Below are 15208 nucleotides of genomic sequence, written 5' to 3' on the forward strand. Positions count from 1 at the left end.
TCAATCCTCTACAGTGGCTTACTGTCAGACCACATCACCTCCTGATGTTTTTTGTGCATGCCTCAGAAGTTTAGCAGAATGCTCGCAAGTGGGTCTCCTGACCTTCATGGCAGATTACTGAGCTAGAGGACACTGAACATACTAAAAGGCTGTTGAGGCCTTTCTTCACAAGGGCAAGCTGCCAAGTCACAATGGTTAAAAAAAAAGTAGTAAAGTTCAGTTCCTTACTCAGAACAAGTAAAGATGTTATCTGGCTAGTTACCATCATAGGAAAGAGAATGGACAACAGACATGCACACACAGCTCAACACAGGAGGTGGCAGCACAAGGAAAAAGCTCAGTCGGTAAAGCACGAGACACTTAATCTCAGGGTCGTGGGTTTGAGTCCTATGTTGGGCAAAAGATTCCTGCATTGCATGGGGCTGGACTAGATGACCCTCATGGCCCCTTTCAACCTCTACAATTCTACAGAGCCAGTGTAGCAGAGTGTTTAGAGTACTGGACTAGAACCTGGGAGACCAGGGTTCAAATCCCCAGTGTTGAAGCTCAATGGGTGACCTTTGGTCAGGCACTCTCTCAGACTGACCTACCTCACACAGTTGTCATGAGGATAAAGATGTGGAAGGGGAAAGAACCATGTATATATACCACCTTGAGCTTCTCGGAGGAAAGGTGGAAAATATGATAAATATAAATAATAAATAGTTTATTCAACCTTTATTTGCTTGCACAAAGCACAGCAATTTCAGAACTGGCAGTCAAACTCCACGCTTGGAAATTCTACTGGAGCAGCTTTTATGCATCAATGTTAACTGTGCAGGTCACAGGTCAGAACAATACAGCACAGGAAGGAGCCGCTTTTCTATAATCATGTGAGCAAGTCGTTTAATTGTTCACTCCTCTGGCTAAACTTAAGATGCCACATGCATTAGCCGCAAAAAAAAGCCTGAGGTTATGGGCATTTTAAGCAGTCCTGAGTTTTCAGGCATTATTTTTGTTATTGTTAAATTTGTATCCCGCCTTTCCACCAAACCATGCTCAAAACAGCATCAAAACATCCCTTTATTGTTCCTGATGAACTCATGAAACAGAAACATTTCCACAGAAAAACAAAACACTGCACCATCACCACCTGTCCAGCAAGAGCAGTCCAAACTGGGATGGGGTAGGACTGCAGCTGCTCTGAAGTAATTTGAGAATCCTCAGGAGATCCTGAACACAGATCTCCTATACGTTCTTGGAGATCTTGTTTATCTGTTGAGAAGCCAAAACTGGATGAAGTTTTGTCCATTGACCCAAGCAGCAGGTTTTGCAGAATTTCAGCCTCCCCTAACCTACCCTACCCTGATGAGTCCTGGGCAATAAATCCATTGTTAACATTTGTGAAGTCAGTCGGGCAAGAGAAGCCATCACTCTGCTCCATCAAGCACCTGCAGAGTTTAGAAGCTGTGCAGGTCAAGCAGAAGACACCACTTCTCCCCTTCTAGGCCTGAGTTCTGCAGCCAAAAGCTACCATAACGGATTAATGACAAAGTCACCTACTTCAGGGGTTAGCCAAGGTGGTCAAAATTCCTCCTCTCTGACAGCAATGTCAAACAGCAAAGGAGTATTAGACAATATAGTCATTTTACATACCTTTAATCCATGTACTTTAATCTGCAGAATATACAGTGGAAGGGGGTGAGGAGAACTGAAATTGTGCTGAGGATGAATACTCTGGGTCAACACTGAGCAAAGGACAGGCAGAGGCAGAAGCTGACATGAAGCAGCAGAAGACAGGTAGGAGACCACAGAAGAGGAATGGAAACTGTGCCGTGGAGTTTGCCACTATTCAGCTCCATTTTACCAAAAGCCTGAACTTTTAACAACCCTCTTTCTATCTGAATAGCTAAGATAAATTATCAACCCCGTGTCTCCACAACAAATCAGGGTATTTAAGTCTGGGTGATTGGGATGTGGGGGTTTTTCAATGGAAGCAGATATTCGCAAGATCATACTACACCAAAGGTACAGAGCAAGGGGACAGGCCTTTACTTTGGGATCAGTGCTTCTCACACATAGAAGTTTCTCGCAGCATCCACACAATGCCAGTGTCATCAGCCTACTATAATCTGAATCTCCACCCCATTTACCCTTTCTGGGGGATTTACCCTTTCTGTTGCCATTGACCTATTTGTAGCCTTAAGCCCCCATCTGAAAACACCCAGTTGACTGTAAACCTATGCCACCATTAGGGAAACAAGAAAAGAGAAGGTTAAGTCTGGGGTTCCCCCATACAGCACTTGCAGACATCGGAACACACAACTCTTGGTGCCCATCTGGCAACTGCAACCACTACCTATTTTGTTGTTGTTGCTGTTCCTGTTTTTTTACACTTTGGCAGCAGCTGCACTGGCTGGAAAGAGAACTGCCGGCCGCCAGCTGCCCCACCTCTCCCTTTCCATTTCCCAGACCGCCTTTGGGTCCCATGTAAGCCCAGAGGCATTCTTCACTGGAAAGGAAGAAAAATGATGCAGCAGCCTTCTTTTGAAACTCCTCAGGGGAAAAAAGCCACTGCCTGCTAAATCTCTGAGATTGGAGAGTGGGTGGCAGATTCCTTTTTATTAGGTTGATACAAGAGAAAGCAAGCTCGAATGTGTCAACTTTTAAAAAATCTGTTTGAGGGTATTTTGCCTGTTCTTTGGGTGTGTGCCTCCGGGGGGGGGGGTATGTGCATGTGGCTGCTTTATTTGTTTTGGGGGGCATGTTGCCCATTTTACATGTTTTAGGTTTTTTTTGTTTGTGGTGGGTAAGTTCTGGCTGTTTTCCTGTGTGAAATGATGATGATGATGATATTTATTTCTACCCCGCCCATCTGGCTGGGTTTCCCCACTCTGGGCAGTTCCCAACAGAATAAAACATCAAACATTAAAAACTTCCCTATACAGGGCTGCTTTCAGATGTCTTCTAAAAGTCAGATAGTTGTTTATTTCTTTGACATCAGGGTGGGCCCCACAACCGAAAAGGTCCTCTGCCTGGTCCCCTGTAACCTCACTTCTTACCGTGAGGGAACTGCCAGAAGGCCCTCGGAGCTGGACCTCAGTGTCCGGGCTGAACAATGGGGGTGGAGATGCTCCTTCAGGTATACTGGGTATTTTGTGATGACCATGACAGTTTCAGATTTCCAAATATGACCCCAGGCCACACACAAAAAACCTGGTGAGCCCTAGGTTTATCTATTTATTTAGTAAGATTTATACACCATGCAAGCATTTGAATCTTGATACAGAGCCCTGAAGCCCCTCGCGCTACAGCTGTGAACCAGTCACTGCTACCTGTATGCTCAACAGAAATATGCTGGTCATACAGTCAGGGTCTTCTTGGCAATGGAAAGCAAGAACTCACAGCTGTGCAACACCAAGGCTCGTTTTCATTGCAGTGACAACAGGATGCATTTTCACAATGGGAAGGAATGAAGAGTACCTCATAATACCGGTACCAGAGATGCCATCTTATTATAGTTAGGCCTTATCTAGCACCTTAATGAGACTCCTCATACACACACTCAAGAATTCTCCACAAGGGTCCTGCAGAGCTAGCTTAGTATCATCCCCACATTGAAGGTGGAGGATACTGCAGAGGAGGACTCATGGAGTGGCTTGCTTAAGATCGCTTAGCACACGGCAAGAGGTGACGTGTGAATGGGGACTTTTCATCCAGAAAATAGCCATCACACTGAGCTCTCAATATACTTCCTCTTGAGGCCAAAAAGAGCACTAGCGCCACAAGCTCCTTACAATTATCAACAGACATTCAGTGGCACATTTTTGGAAGGTTTACTTGAAATAACATTTTCAGCCTTTTCCTTTTAACTGAAGGGACAAAAGCAGATGAGCAGAGTCCTCTAGAAAAATTCTGCTCATCCCTGAATCCCAAGGCCAAGTCTGTACAACTCTAAAGCTCGCTTTATAGACTGCATTGTCAGTGTCTCAAAGAGCTATGGTAAAAGCACATCTTCACAATGTTTCTTAAGAACGAGTGCATGTCCACCCCTCCAGTGTCGCTTTAACAGATTCTATATCATGGCAGAATCATTGCCACCATCTGCCCTAGAGTGCCAAGCACAATGCTCCTACCTGAGTCTCTGGCGGGGGTCGGAGGGAGTCCCAGTCCGCCTGGCAGTACCATAGTCTGGCATGGTGCCGTAATCGAGGTCATCGTATCCCATGCTGCGCTGGTCGTCCTCCAACCCGTAAGGCTCTGGGTGGAAGCGGTTCAAGTCCATGTTGCTTCCCCCTACCCGCACCTGCGGCTGAGGCCCATAGACATCCTGCCGACTGGGGGCCCGGTAGCCGTCCATGGAGGGGCGGTAGCGCTCGTCGATGCGCGTCACGCGGGACAGGCTGCCGTAGTTGTGCTCGCTGCCGTGGTAGCTGTCCTCGTACGGGCGGCCGTAGCCGTCTGGGTAGTGGTAGTTTCGCGGGAGGGTAGCTGTGCCCGGCTGGCTCATGTAGGCCCCAGGGCCGCCATTGGTGTTTTTCCTGAAGTTCCTATCCATGGTCTGGATGTAGTTGTTGGGGACTGGAGAGCCATCCACAGGCAGCCCATCGGGGCCAACAGGAACTTGCTGCACTGTGCGCGTGGTCATGGTCTTCACAACCTTCTTCACCTACACAACAGTAACGGGGGCTGTTAGGCATCTGCCAGCGCCTTTGACCCCCAAGTAGTCAGTGCCAAGCTGGAATCACTGATTTCTTTGTGGTATTTCCCCATTACTTCCACATGGTCTTGCTCTTTTTACCCTCCGTGGCTCTTGTTCTGGGCCGTCTTTCTAGACGGCGGGGTAGCTAATGTGGCACCCTCCAGATGCTGGGCTACAACTCCCATCATCCTTTGCCATTAGCCGTGATGTAAGCGGGAAGCTCAACACCACATGGTGGTACACCTTTCATAGACCTTTGCAGGTGCTTGCAAAACTTGTGCACTGCAGGCGAGTTAAGTCCAACCCTAAATGTTTTCTTGCTGAGAGAACTGGCAGAGCTGCAGTTCTCAGAATCCTGCTTCTGGGACACTTTGGTTAAGCACAATGCAATATTGCCCATTGGTTAAGCCTGGCTAAGCTATTAGGAGCTGGTGGCAGAATCACATGCTCCCTCCTTCCTGCCCAGCTTATATCCTGCTCCTCTGTTAAAATGGTTACCTTGGTGAGTTCTGTCTGCTGTCTACATCACCACCAATAAACATGAATGGCAGTTAGGCTAGACAGGTTGAATTCATGCTCCCAGAAATGAGGGAGGGGAGCGAGTGCAATCCTGCAGGCCTCCCTCTACTGGTGAAGTAAGTTGCCTTCACTGTGCCTGCATAGACTTTTGGGGATAACAAACGAAGCAGCGAAAACTACTTTAGATCACTGCATAGAGGCAGCTGCCACTAATGGAAATTTAAAACACCGCTTGTTTGGGTGTTCTAAGCCCCAGCGGTTCTTTGCTGTCGAGTGTCTGGTACACACAAGCCTAATCTCTTCCCAACCCAGCTACTAAATAAGGGGCACATTTCACAATATCAGAACCTGCAATTCTTCTCAAGCATCTCACCGTGGTCTCTGTGCGGCGAGTTTTCCCATCATCAGAGGTCTCCACCGAAATAACTGACATGGCACCCTCGGGATCCTCCTCCATAGTGTAGGTCTCTTCCACAATCTGTCCTGGGTCTTGCATCCTGGGAATGGTGCTGTATATGAGGTGACTGTGGTCCTAAGGAGACGGAGATACAGATCAGCAGCAGCCCAATTCTGCCCAGACAATTCTGCACACTTCCCATAAGCCAGGCACAACCTGCCAAGTTCCCTTTAATACCCAGTCTCTCTCTCAGGAAGCGCATACACAAAAAGGGGTTTTTTTCTCTTTAGACATTGCTATTTAAGGCTTTTGAACCCAAGTTCCAGTTCAAACCACAGTAAATTCATGCAACAAAATAGGACGTCAACCACTGAGTGGCTTTCCATTCAATGCAAGAGTAGGAGAGAAAGTGACTCAGACTTCCTCTCCACGTGCATAACAGTTTCTCAACATTTTATGGAGGAAAAACGTAGGCCCATCCCACCCACCACAGGCTACAGATTGGAGAACCTCAAAGAATCCAGCCTGAATTTTCACATCAGGTTAGATCCTCTTGAAAAAAGCAACAACACCTTCAGCAAATTAGTGCCACCTGCCAGAAAGAAGTTTTCAGTTCCGTTCTTTACCTGTGGTCCGTTGAGTTTCAGTTCAGAGAATTTCTGTCTCTCCAGGTCAGCATTGCCCAAGAAACGGCCGTTCTGTAAAAGAAAATAGTGGTGCATTTGTGTCCACAATCAGGGGAAATAAGGGGGGCGGGGGAGTGGAAGTCACCTGTGGCAATTGAGCAAGTTCAGCCCTGGTTGAGTTTATGGCTCACCATAAAGTGAAGAAGCTAGAAGGCTGGTCTGGCGCAATTAGCAAGTAACACGATACATATAGGTTGCAGAGTGTTAGGTAGCTCCTTAAGAGGTTTATGCTTCCTCACAGGTGGAGAGAGAAACGGACAAGTTCTCCTGTCCATCTATGAAACCCTATGCAGGGAGAGAATGCAGCATCCCAGAGAGAACTAAAAAAGACTGCATGCTGCCACAACCCAAAAGGCACCAAGAGCTCTTAACTAAGGTAGCTAACTAAAGCACATGGAAGATCACCTTGAGAAAACAGTTCAGAGACTGGGAAAAGCAGCCCATGGCTACAACAGCTCAAAAGTCTCAGGTCCCATCTCCATCCTACAAAAAGAATGAGGGTGACCCATCTCAGCAGACCTCTCCCCTCCAGAGTGAAAAGGATTTAAATGCAGGATCTTCCAAGTAGAGCACTCAAGTTCAACACCACCTTGCAGACCCCTGCAGCTCTGTTCTTGTGTGCACCCCAAACAGTTTCCATCCCTGTTGGGGCAGAACTTCTGAACTAAACAGGACTCAAAATAGCAACCGCAAGCTTAATAAGTATCCTTTGGCGCTGTCTACTTCCTCAACCCTACCCCTGAGGTTAAGAAGTACAAAACGCAAATAGCTAGCAGTAATCAAACAGAAAGGGAAAGGCAAGATGAGCTTGGCTTAAAAGCCTCAAAAAAAAGTCATTTGGGGGTTTTCTCCACATCTACCCAAGACATTTCCTTCATGCTACTTCATCCTGGTGTGTCTGAAATTGAGGGCACTTTGCTATCAAAGAACGAGGGTTGCCATTATGAACAGCTAGGGCAAGGAACTTTTGATTGTTCTACAGCAGCTTAAATGAAGAACTCTGGCTTATTATTATTTTTTATACCAAGATCCCCATATCCAGGATGTTCTCTAGAAAGCACTACAGCAGCTAACTCCACTTCTTTGCTGGGTATCCCGTTACACAGATACACACTCTGAACCATCAGTAATCAATACAAGCACACACTGGCCCACTTCAAGCCTAACATTAAGGCAAACCATGAGGGAATGGGTTTGGGGGTACTCTGGGCAAAAATCACAGCTGGTTTGCTCCTGTCCTGCTGCTGTTACCCAGAGTTAAGCCATGGTTTGGCCTAGCATTACATCAAACCACAAGTTGTAGCCAAGGTTTATTTATGACTTACCACGCATGGCTCATCTGGAGTGAGGTAAACCATAAGCCTGGTCTTGAAGGTCTCAATATGCCAAGCCATGGCTTAGTTCTTGGTACTGTGGCAGTGGCAGTAGGACTAGAATAGATGTGAAGTGGCCGCACGTTCTGCTCTGAGTACCTGCAGGCTCACTCATCCACACTTCAATGTGTTTGGGCTTAGTGTTATAGGTGAACCAGACTTCTACGTATGGTATGATATACTACTGGTCTTCAGGAGTTAAAATGGGAATAGGAAGGAGAGAATCAGAGTTGGAAGGGGCTTAACTAGTCCAACCCTCTACAATGGAGGAATTACAGCTAAAGAATCCCTGACAGATGGCCAGCCAACCTCTGCTAAGAAGCCTCCAATGAAAGGAGAGTCCACCACTTTCCATGAGGTGGACTCCTATAAAGGAGGGTCTGTCTCCCAAGGAGAAGCACTTCAGTTTCTACTTCAACATGGATGGTGGTTTTTATTTCATATGACACTAGGCACTGTGAAAGCAAAATCTAGCCACTCACTCAACATTGGTTGCTCAACCTCTCCATGACACCACTTCCTAAACAGAGCTGTTGTCTAGGGTTAGCCGCTGAACAGGCACTGGCCTGTAGACCCAGCTATGCAAAGTGCAGAATGTCATAGCCCTTGGGCCAAGTTGCCCCGCAAACCATCCCCGACAGAAGCCACACTACCAAGGCGGCACTCCAGCAGGCACCACTTGAGTCCAGAAGCCGACAAGCATCCTGCTTGCCCACCTCACCTGAGGTGATTTTACCTGGTGCCGGCGGGTGAGGGTGCCGTTGGCCATGGTCTGGCTGGCATCCTGCGGGGAGACGCGGACGCGCTCCAGCTGTGCAGAGACATGGCGCCGCTCCTCCTCCAGTGCCCGCGTCAGCTTCTCAAACTGCGCCTCCTGCTCTTTGACGGAGGCAAGTATACTGGCAGTCGACTCCACTTCCGAGTCATCCATGGTTGTGAAGGCCCCGCACGGGGGGAGGGCGGGTGCAAGGCAGGGAGATGCCACGGGGTTGGAGGGAACGGACGTCACACAGAAAAGGGGGCTGGAGGGGAGAAGGGAGCCCCTCACTTCACACACAAGAGTTGGGGAGAAAGTAAGAAGAGAAAGATTTAGGTCACAGAAGAGAGAATTTGTTGCGTTGATTAAAAAAAAATTAAACTTGGGGAAAGACCAGAGTTTTGCTTCATTTTCCCCTCCCACAAATCAACAGAGCAGGAGAAGGAGACTACATATTTTCTCCCTCCTAGCCTCCCCAAGGCAAACAAGTGCAAAAGGAAATTCGATTCCCAAGGGTGCTCCCTCAGGAGAGAAGTGGCCATGGCAAATTATGTTTCATGGCTTCTTTTTTGCAGGCTCTTGTCAAAAGTGCAGGCCAGATTCTGGGAAGGATAGGCCCAGGTTTCTGGCACCCACAGAAGTTTGAGGGACAGTTTTAATGGTAATACTCAGGATTTTAACCAGTGGTCCTACTGGGGGTGGCTATGATTTCCCTCTAGGCTGACTATGGCCTTTTCTATACTTCCCCTGCAATTTAGCTCCCTTGCTCCCAACAAATCCCTCACGTTATGTGGACGGTGTACCCTTCTAACATGAAGCACTTGGTTGAATCCCACTCTGAGCAGGAAACAACAAGCAGGAGAAAGGAGATTAGTTTGTGGGTTATTTAGAAGCTACCTGGTATATGTTGCCTTTGCAAGCTTAGCTCTGTGTGCCTTTTAATGCATAGGCGAGGGAACCCTGGCCAGGGAACAGGAGTTTGGTCTATGTCTCCAGCACTAACGTTTTTCCTGTAATGCAAGACTGGTCCAAATAGCCCTGGCTTTTAAACACAGAGCAACCATTTGTTAATCCTCAGGAGTGACACTCTCAGTAGTGCCACACGCTCCCAAGATTTGTCTCATATCTACTAAGACCAGGACTTGTTCAGTGTGGCGGCACAAACCCCTTGGAATGCACCCCCAATGAACATCAGTCAGGCACCTACGGTATTGGCATTTAGGAGCCTGCTTAAAAGCTCATCTGCTCATCCAGGCTTTCCCCTGGGAAATGATCCAATTATGTATTTGAGATATTAAGCTGATCTTCTGGTTTGTGATGCATTTTGTATTGGTTTTTTGAATATAGTTTTACTGCTCATCTTATGCTGCCCACTGCCATGGCTTTTTTCCTTAATGTTGGCAGAATAGATTTTTTTGCAAATAAATCTTAGCGATCCCTCAATACTGCCCTATTAATCCTGAAGAGGTCGTCGCAAGAGCCGCCTCATATTTAACATGTGGCCTTTTGATATGGCTGCAATTTCCAAATTCCACTGCATCAGCACTTACAGATCTGACTGGCCTGTCTAGAGCCCAGGTCCTTGTCTCCTAAACAGGAAACTGCCTGTCAGTTATGTTCTTGTGCATTCCTGTCAGGGTGCAATAGCCTTTAATTCCTCAATGTCATGTCACAGCTGGGAACAAGAAGTTAAGTTCCATCTTCCCCAACCAGGTGCCCTCCAGATGTTTTTGGACTACAGTTCCCATCAACCCCAATTGTTGGCCATGCTAGTTGGGGCTAATGGCAGCTGTAGTCCAAAACATCTGGAAGGCACCAAGCTGGGGGAGGCCAAGTTCGGTTGCTTTGTGACCTACCAACACAGTGATTATATATTGGGCAGAAAGATACCAAGAGCCAGCGCCAGAAAGGTGGGCGGAGAAGGATGAAACTCACTCTCATTTTTCCAAAGCTCCAGTGTTAATGGCTTTTTCAAACACATGATGGGAAACAGCAACATTCCATATAATACATCTATGTGTACATATAATATGTCTGGCCATATGCGGTTGTCAAATGCTCATCAACAATACACATCTAGAACGTTGCTACCATCATGGAGACAGCAGAGCTCTGTCTTATCTGGTTAAATCTGCCCAAGGTATTTTGAGGACACAGCGTGTGTTTCCTTGGCTGCAGCATTACATATGTGAATGGCATTTAAGCAGTAAAGGGTTGGGAAGCAGTACAGCTTCTTAAAACCCTCAAACTTATTTTGCAGCGAAATCTATCTCCAAAGTGCAAGATATTCCTTCAAGCCGTTTCCCTCCAAGAGCTGTTTCCTTTACCACCTTTTATCAGCTGAAAACCGCAGGTGTGGAGCTACAGGCTTTAATGTGGTTGTCAGCAATCGTTTCATGGCTAACAAGATGGGAAAGGGGAGCAAGGTGTTCTGCAAATCATATGCCACTGTGCTAGAGAACAGGGCACTGGCATAGGCCCAACAGGAATGTCTTGAGACAGAATCTACTTAATAAATCCATAAAGCTGTGTTTGACTTTTAAAGCAACCCATGCACAAAAGTGTGGTTGGAATTGGGGAGGCAGGAGGGAGTTAATGCCCACATTTGTACTCTACCTGGGGGCTTTTGATCTCCTTACCATGGGAGGAAATTCAAAAATTTTAAAATGGTCAGTTCAAGAGAAAAATAGAGCCCGCCACCCATAATGGAAGAGAACAAAATTACATTTAAGATTGATTTTTCACACCATACACACCTGTGAAGGAAGGCCGGTCTGAACTGATTGGCTAAGGCACAGCTTGGTCTAAGTGCAGAAAATCATGGAAGAAGCAGCCCAGCCACCAACAGCAAGGAAGCAGGAGGGAAAAGGCTGCAGAGACAGCAGAAAGGGGATTCAATATATGTGTGATTTTAAAAAATAAAAATGGAACAAAGCACAAGAGGCATGTAAAGAAGGATCTATAATCAAACCAGTATTTATTCATTTTTTTAAAAAAAACACACACTGTACCTATCTTCCACACCCCTCTAGATACTTTGGACTACAACTCGCTGGCTGGAGTTGGAAAAGACTACAATGAACCATTCCACCATTTCTCCCAAAGTGGAATTACAAGTGGTTTACAAAAGCACTTCTTAAAATGGAATGGTCACATTAACTGGTATAGCACTGCTACAATGGAAAAGAAAGCTCAGGTTTGCCCAACTGGATTACAGGGAATAAATGTGGTTTAGGATTTTTAAGGAGATTTGTGGCTTACAAGGTAACCTTCCAAAAGACAGCTAACAAGGCACACAGAAATTGGGAAAACACAAATAGAACTATTCTGCACACAAGTTGCCAACTCAGTGGGCCAACTAGTATTAAGATCTTGGTACTCTATGACTGACGGAAGGTAGATACAGAGCAAACAGCTTCCTCCAGCACTTAACATCCCACCTCAGGAAAGCCTTGCCCAAGCATGTCAGAATTGTATATTTTTTTAAAAAAGCAAAAATCCCAGGGGGTGGGGAAATCAAGGTAGGGACGGCGTGCTTGGACTAGTCTGGCCTCCAAGACAGATCTCGCCTCAACCCACTTTCCCACGGTGCTGGTGACACACAACACCAGGCCCAGAAATGATTTACATACAAGGCCATGGGCACTGACAATCTGAGGCAGGGGGGATCTCTTTGGAGAGATTCATAATAGTGCAAAGAAAAGCAGCACAATCCCATGACCATTATCTGGAACACACAAACTTCATTTTGCAGTCATCCAACAGCTCCACTCACATCTTTGCCCAAGTCTTTCTTGCCCACTAAACACTCCTATGCACAAGCCCCAATGTGAAATTAAAATCCAAAAGACACTGTTGCTCCATTAACTGGATGCTACAATTAAGCAGGCAGGCAAGAGATGCACCTCATTAGTCATTTACTGGTAGCATCCAGAAAAAGTAGCCTTTCTAGAAGACCATCAGTTACGGAAATGTGGTTTGCGAGAAAATGAGGAACAACAGGTTCGTGGAATCGCCATTAGATTAATTCAGCCTTAAATGTTTTATGCTGAATGGCTACAGTTCCTGAATATGCAGATTTATGCTTTCAGAAGAAATTTAGATGCAAACTTGTGTCACAACACTCTGGGCTACAACAAGAGGACACACCACTTCTCATTGAGTCATATTTTTAGTCACATGTTAGGAATTGCTTATTTGACAACTGAACGTTTTTCACTTTGGTTCAGACATCTTGGCACCAGTTGGACTTTGACCCAGAGGAGATTGTTAGTTTGCTTTAAACAGTTTAGTGCTTTGCCATCCCATGGCCTCCACCCTATAATCTTTCTCTGCAGTGCCGCAGCGAGGAGGCACCCAAGGCCTGGAAGAGTCCAAGAAACGCTCCCGTTTTTTCTTTCTAGGGCTGCTGTCGAAAATCTTCTGGCGATGGCTATAGTAAAATATGCATGGATGTATGATATGTAAAATGAACCATGGAAAGAGAAGAAGGGAAGTCACTGGGTATTTTGAAGTTTGTAAAATGTTTATTTGAAATAGTGAAATTGAAAATTTAATAACAAATATTATTTAAAAAAAGAAAAAGAAAATCTTCTGGGCAGTCCCAAGCCCACTTCAAGTACATCATCAGCATCCCACTGTATAACCAACATCCCCAAGTGGAGCAAGCAGTGGTCCCAGTAGATGCCATCCGATGGAGGAGGCTGTCTTACCCCTTTCCCCACAAAGGTTGCTTGGATTCAAATCTATCCTCTACAGTGGTACCAAGGTTCTTGAACTTAATCTGTTCCAGGAGTCCGTTTGACTCCCGAAACCATTCGAAAACCAAGGTACGGCTTCTGATTGGCTGCAGGAGCTTCCTGCACTCAAGCAGAAGTGGCGTCGGACGTGCGGCTTCCGAAAAACACTCACAAACCGGAACACTTACTTCCGGGTTTGTGGCATTCGGGAGCCAATTTGTTTGACAACTAAGCCATTCGGGAACCAAGGTACCATTGTACTATACAGTGGTACCTCTGGTTACATACTTAATTCGTTCCGGAGGTCCGTTTTTAACCTGAAACTGTTCTTAACCTGAAGCACCACTTTAGCTAATGGGGCCTCCCGCTGCCGCTGCGCGATTTCTGTTCTCACCCTGAAGCAAAGTTCTTAACCCGAGGTACTATTTCTGGGTTAGCGGAGTCTGTAACCTGAAGCGTATGTAACCCGAGGTACCACTGTACACTATTTCATCACAAGAGCGAGATGCCTAGACATTCCCAGGGTCTCCTCAATGTACTTTAAAATAGAAACACCTCAAGCCTGAAACATACAGACCTGGTTCACCAGTTCATGCCTTAGTATGAATATGTGAGCCAAGAGAGGTCCTGGAGAGACCATAGCTGCTGCACTCCTTCCCCCGTCCTCCAACTGACATGCTACCCAGAGCCAAGCTATGGCTTGCTATTGCATCACATCTGAACCCAGGCTTGTGGTTTGTCTCACTCCAGACAAACGAGTTTATAAATTGGGTCTGGTTATGGTTTAGTGTTCCATGTGAACTGAGCCACTGAGCAGAAACCCCTTCTGAGAGCTAGGCTATTATCTACGAGAGAGATAATTTTAGTATACCAAGCAAGTACTGCTGCCTCTTAAATAAAGGGAGGAAGGGGGAAAAAAGGAAAAGGGAAACCATGTCTTATTGACAGCCTTTCACAACCTGGTGCACTTCAGATGGTTTGGCCTGCAGCTCTCCATGCTCTCCGTCAGGCTCTCCATGCTCCATTTTATAAGCCAAACTGCATTACCCAAGATTGATGCTAGGGATTTGGCCCATGGAAGTGCAGTGAGCACTGTGTTAAGTTAAGTAATAACACCTACTTTCCCTGTGTCTAGACAGCAACCGTGTGTGAATTCAACAAGCAAACACATTCTGCCTAGGGTCTGGCATACTCTGCGCTAGGAAGAAAGAAGTCTGCTAGCATATTTTGCTTGTTTTGCGATCTGGGTTGGTGAGTGGAGAGCACTGCTCCACCAGCCAGATGTGGGCCATGGTTCTCTCCTTAGTACTCAAATAAATGTACCTTACAGAACCTGACAAACACTCTTATAAAAGGTTGTAAACTCAGGATTCCTTTAAGAAAGGGAACCTCAGCTCCTTCCCCCTTTTTATCTCGCTCTTGACAAATCATACATGATGTTTCCCCTGCCTGTTTAATGCAAAATATATTTATACAGCATTATCAAGTGTTCAGGGCAGTATTAGAAAATGGGATATATAAGCTAGGTGCCAAATGGCTCCTTAAACCAAGATTTCAGTCGCCAAAATGCTTGCCAACTCAGAGTTCATGCTGCTGATTCCTATGCCTCGGAAAGAGCAGTGTGGTGTCATTCTCCAGGACCACACCCATGTGCCATGATCCTCAAGCCTCACTTCTGGCTGGGATGAGCATATGTCCCCCCAAAAGCCAGGTTGGTTGTGGCTCTGCCTCCGCAGCTGTTTAGCCAGTGTGTGCTTTTCTATGTAACAAAGACTTTTGAACACAGTGAGGAAGAAGATATTCCTCCTTGCTTGCTGCTGTGTTTCCACTCAACTGATAGAAAAGCATCAAATTCATCTTGCACTGCAAAAGGTCAACATGAAATTTATGTCAGAATTGACCAGCTGGCTCAAAGATCCATCTATTCCAGAGGTCCATTTATTACCCCAGGCAGATGGACATGCCCGTAAGTAGGATCTGAAAGAGATGGCCTTTTTGTTCAACAGAGCATCTGTAGCCACTAATACACAAACTATTAGCCACAGAACAAGTTGCC

General features: G+C 46.2%; 1 protein-coding gene and 1 long non-coding RNA gene across 8 annotated transcripts in view; one reads left to right on the forward strand and one right to left on the reverse strand.

Annotated features, from left to right (window-relative positions):
* The window catches only part of CTNND1 (catenin delta 1), a 56324-nt gene that overhangs the window by 18406 nt on the left and 22710 nt on the right, over window positions 1-15208 (reverse strand). For 5 of the 7 annotated variants that reach the window (XM_053398013.1, XM_053398029.1, XM_053398003.1 and 2 more), the window contains exons 2-6: window positions 11170-11283; window positions 8393-8703; window positions 6224-6295; window positions 5574-5732; window positions 4116-4648 (exon numbers count right to left, since the gene is read on the reverse strand). In XM_053398013.1, the coding sequence (XP_053253988.1) occupies window positions 4116-4648; window positions 5574-5732; window positions 6224-6295; window positions 8393-8587 (959 nt within the window). In that variant the 5' untranslated portion in view covers window positions 8588-8703; window positions 11170-11283. The remainder of the gene's footprint in view (window positions 1-4115; window positions 4649-5573; window positions 5733-6223; window positions 6296-8392; window positions 8704-11169; window positions 11284-15208) is intronic. The other 2 variants (XM_053398037.1, XM_053398046.1) reach the window with 1 other exon arrangement.
* LOC128418586 (uncharacterized) lies at window positions 1377-6871 on the forward strand. Its single transcript, XR_008331722.1, has 2 exons — window positions 1377-1779; window positions 6525-6871. It is a non-coding gene; the product is annotated as an uncharacterized LOC128418586 (long non-coding RNA).

The sequence above is a fragment of the Podarcis raffonei genome, chromosome 1 (genome assembly GCF_027172205.1).
Source record: "Podarcis raffonei isolate rPodRaf1 chromosome 1, rPodRaf1.pri, whole genome shotgun sequence".
Taxonomy (NCBI): Eukaryota; Metazoa; Chordata; class Lepidosauria; order Squamata; family Lacertidae; genus Podarcis; species Podarcis raffonei.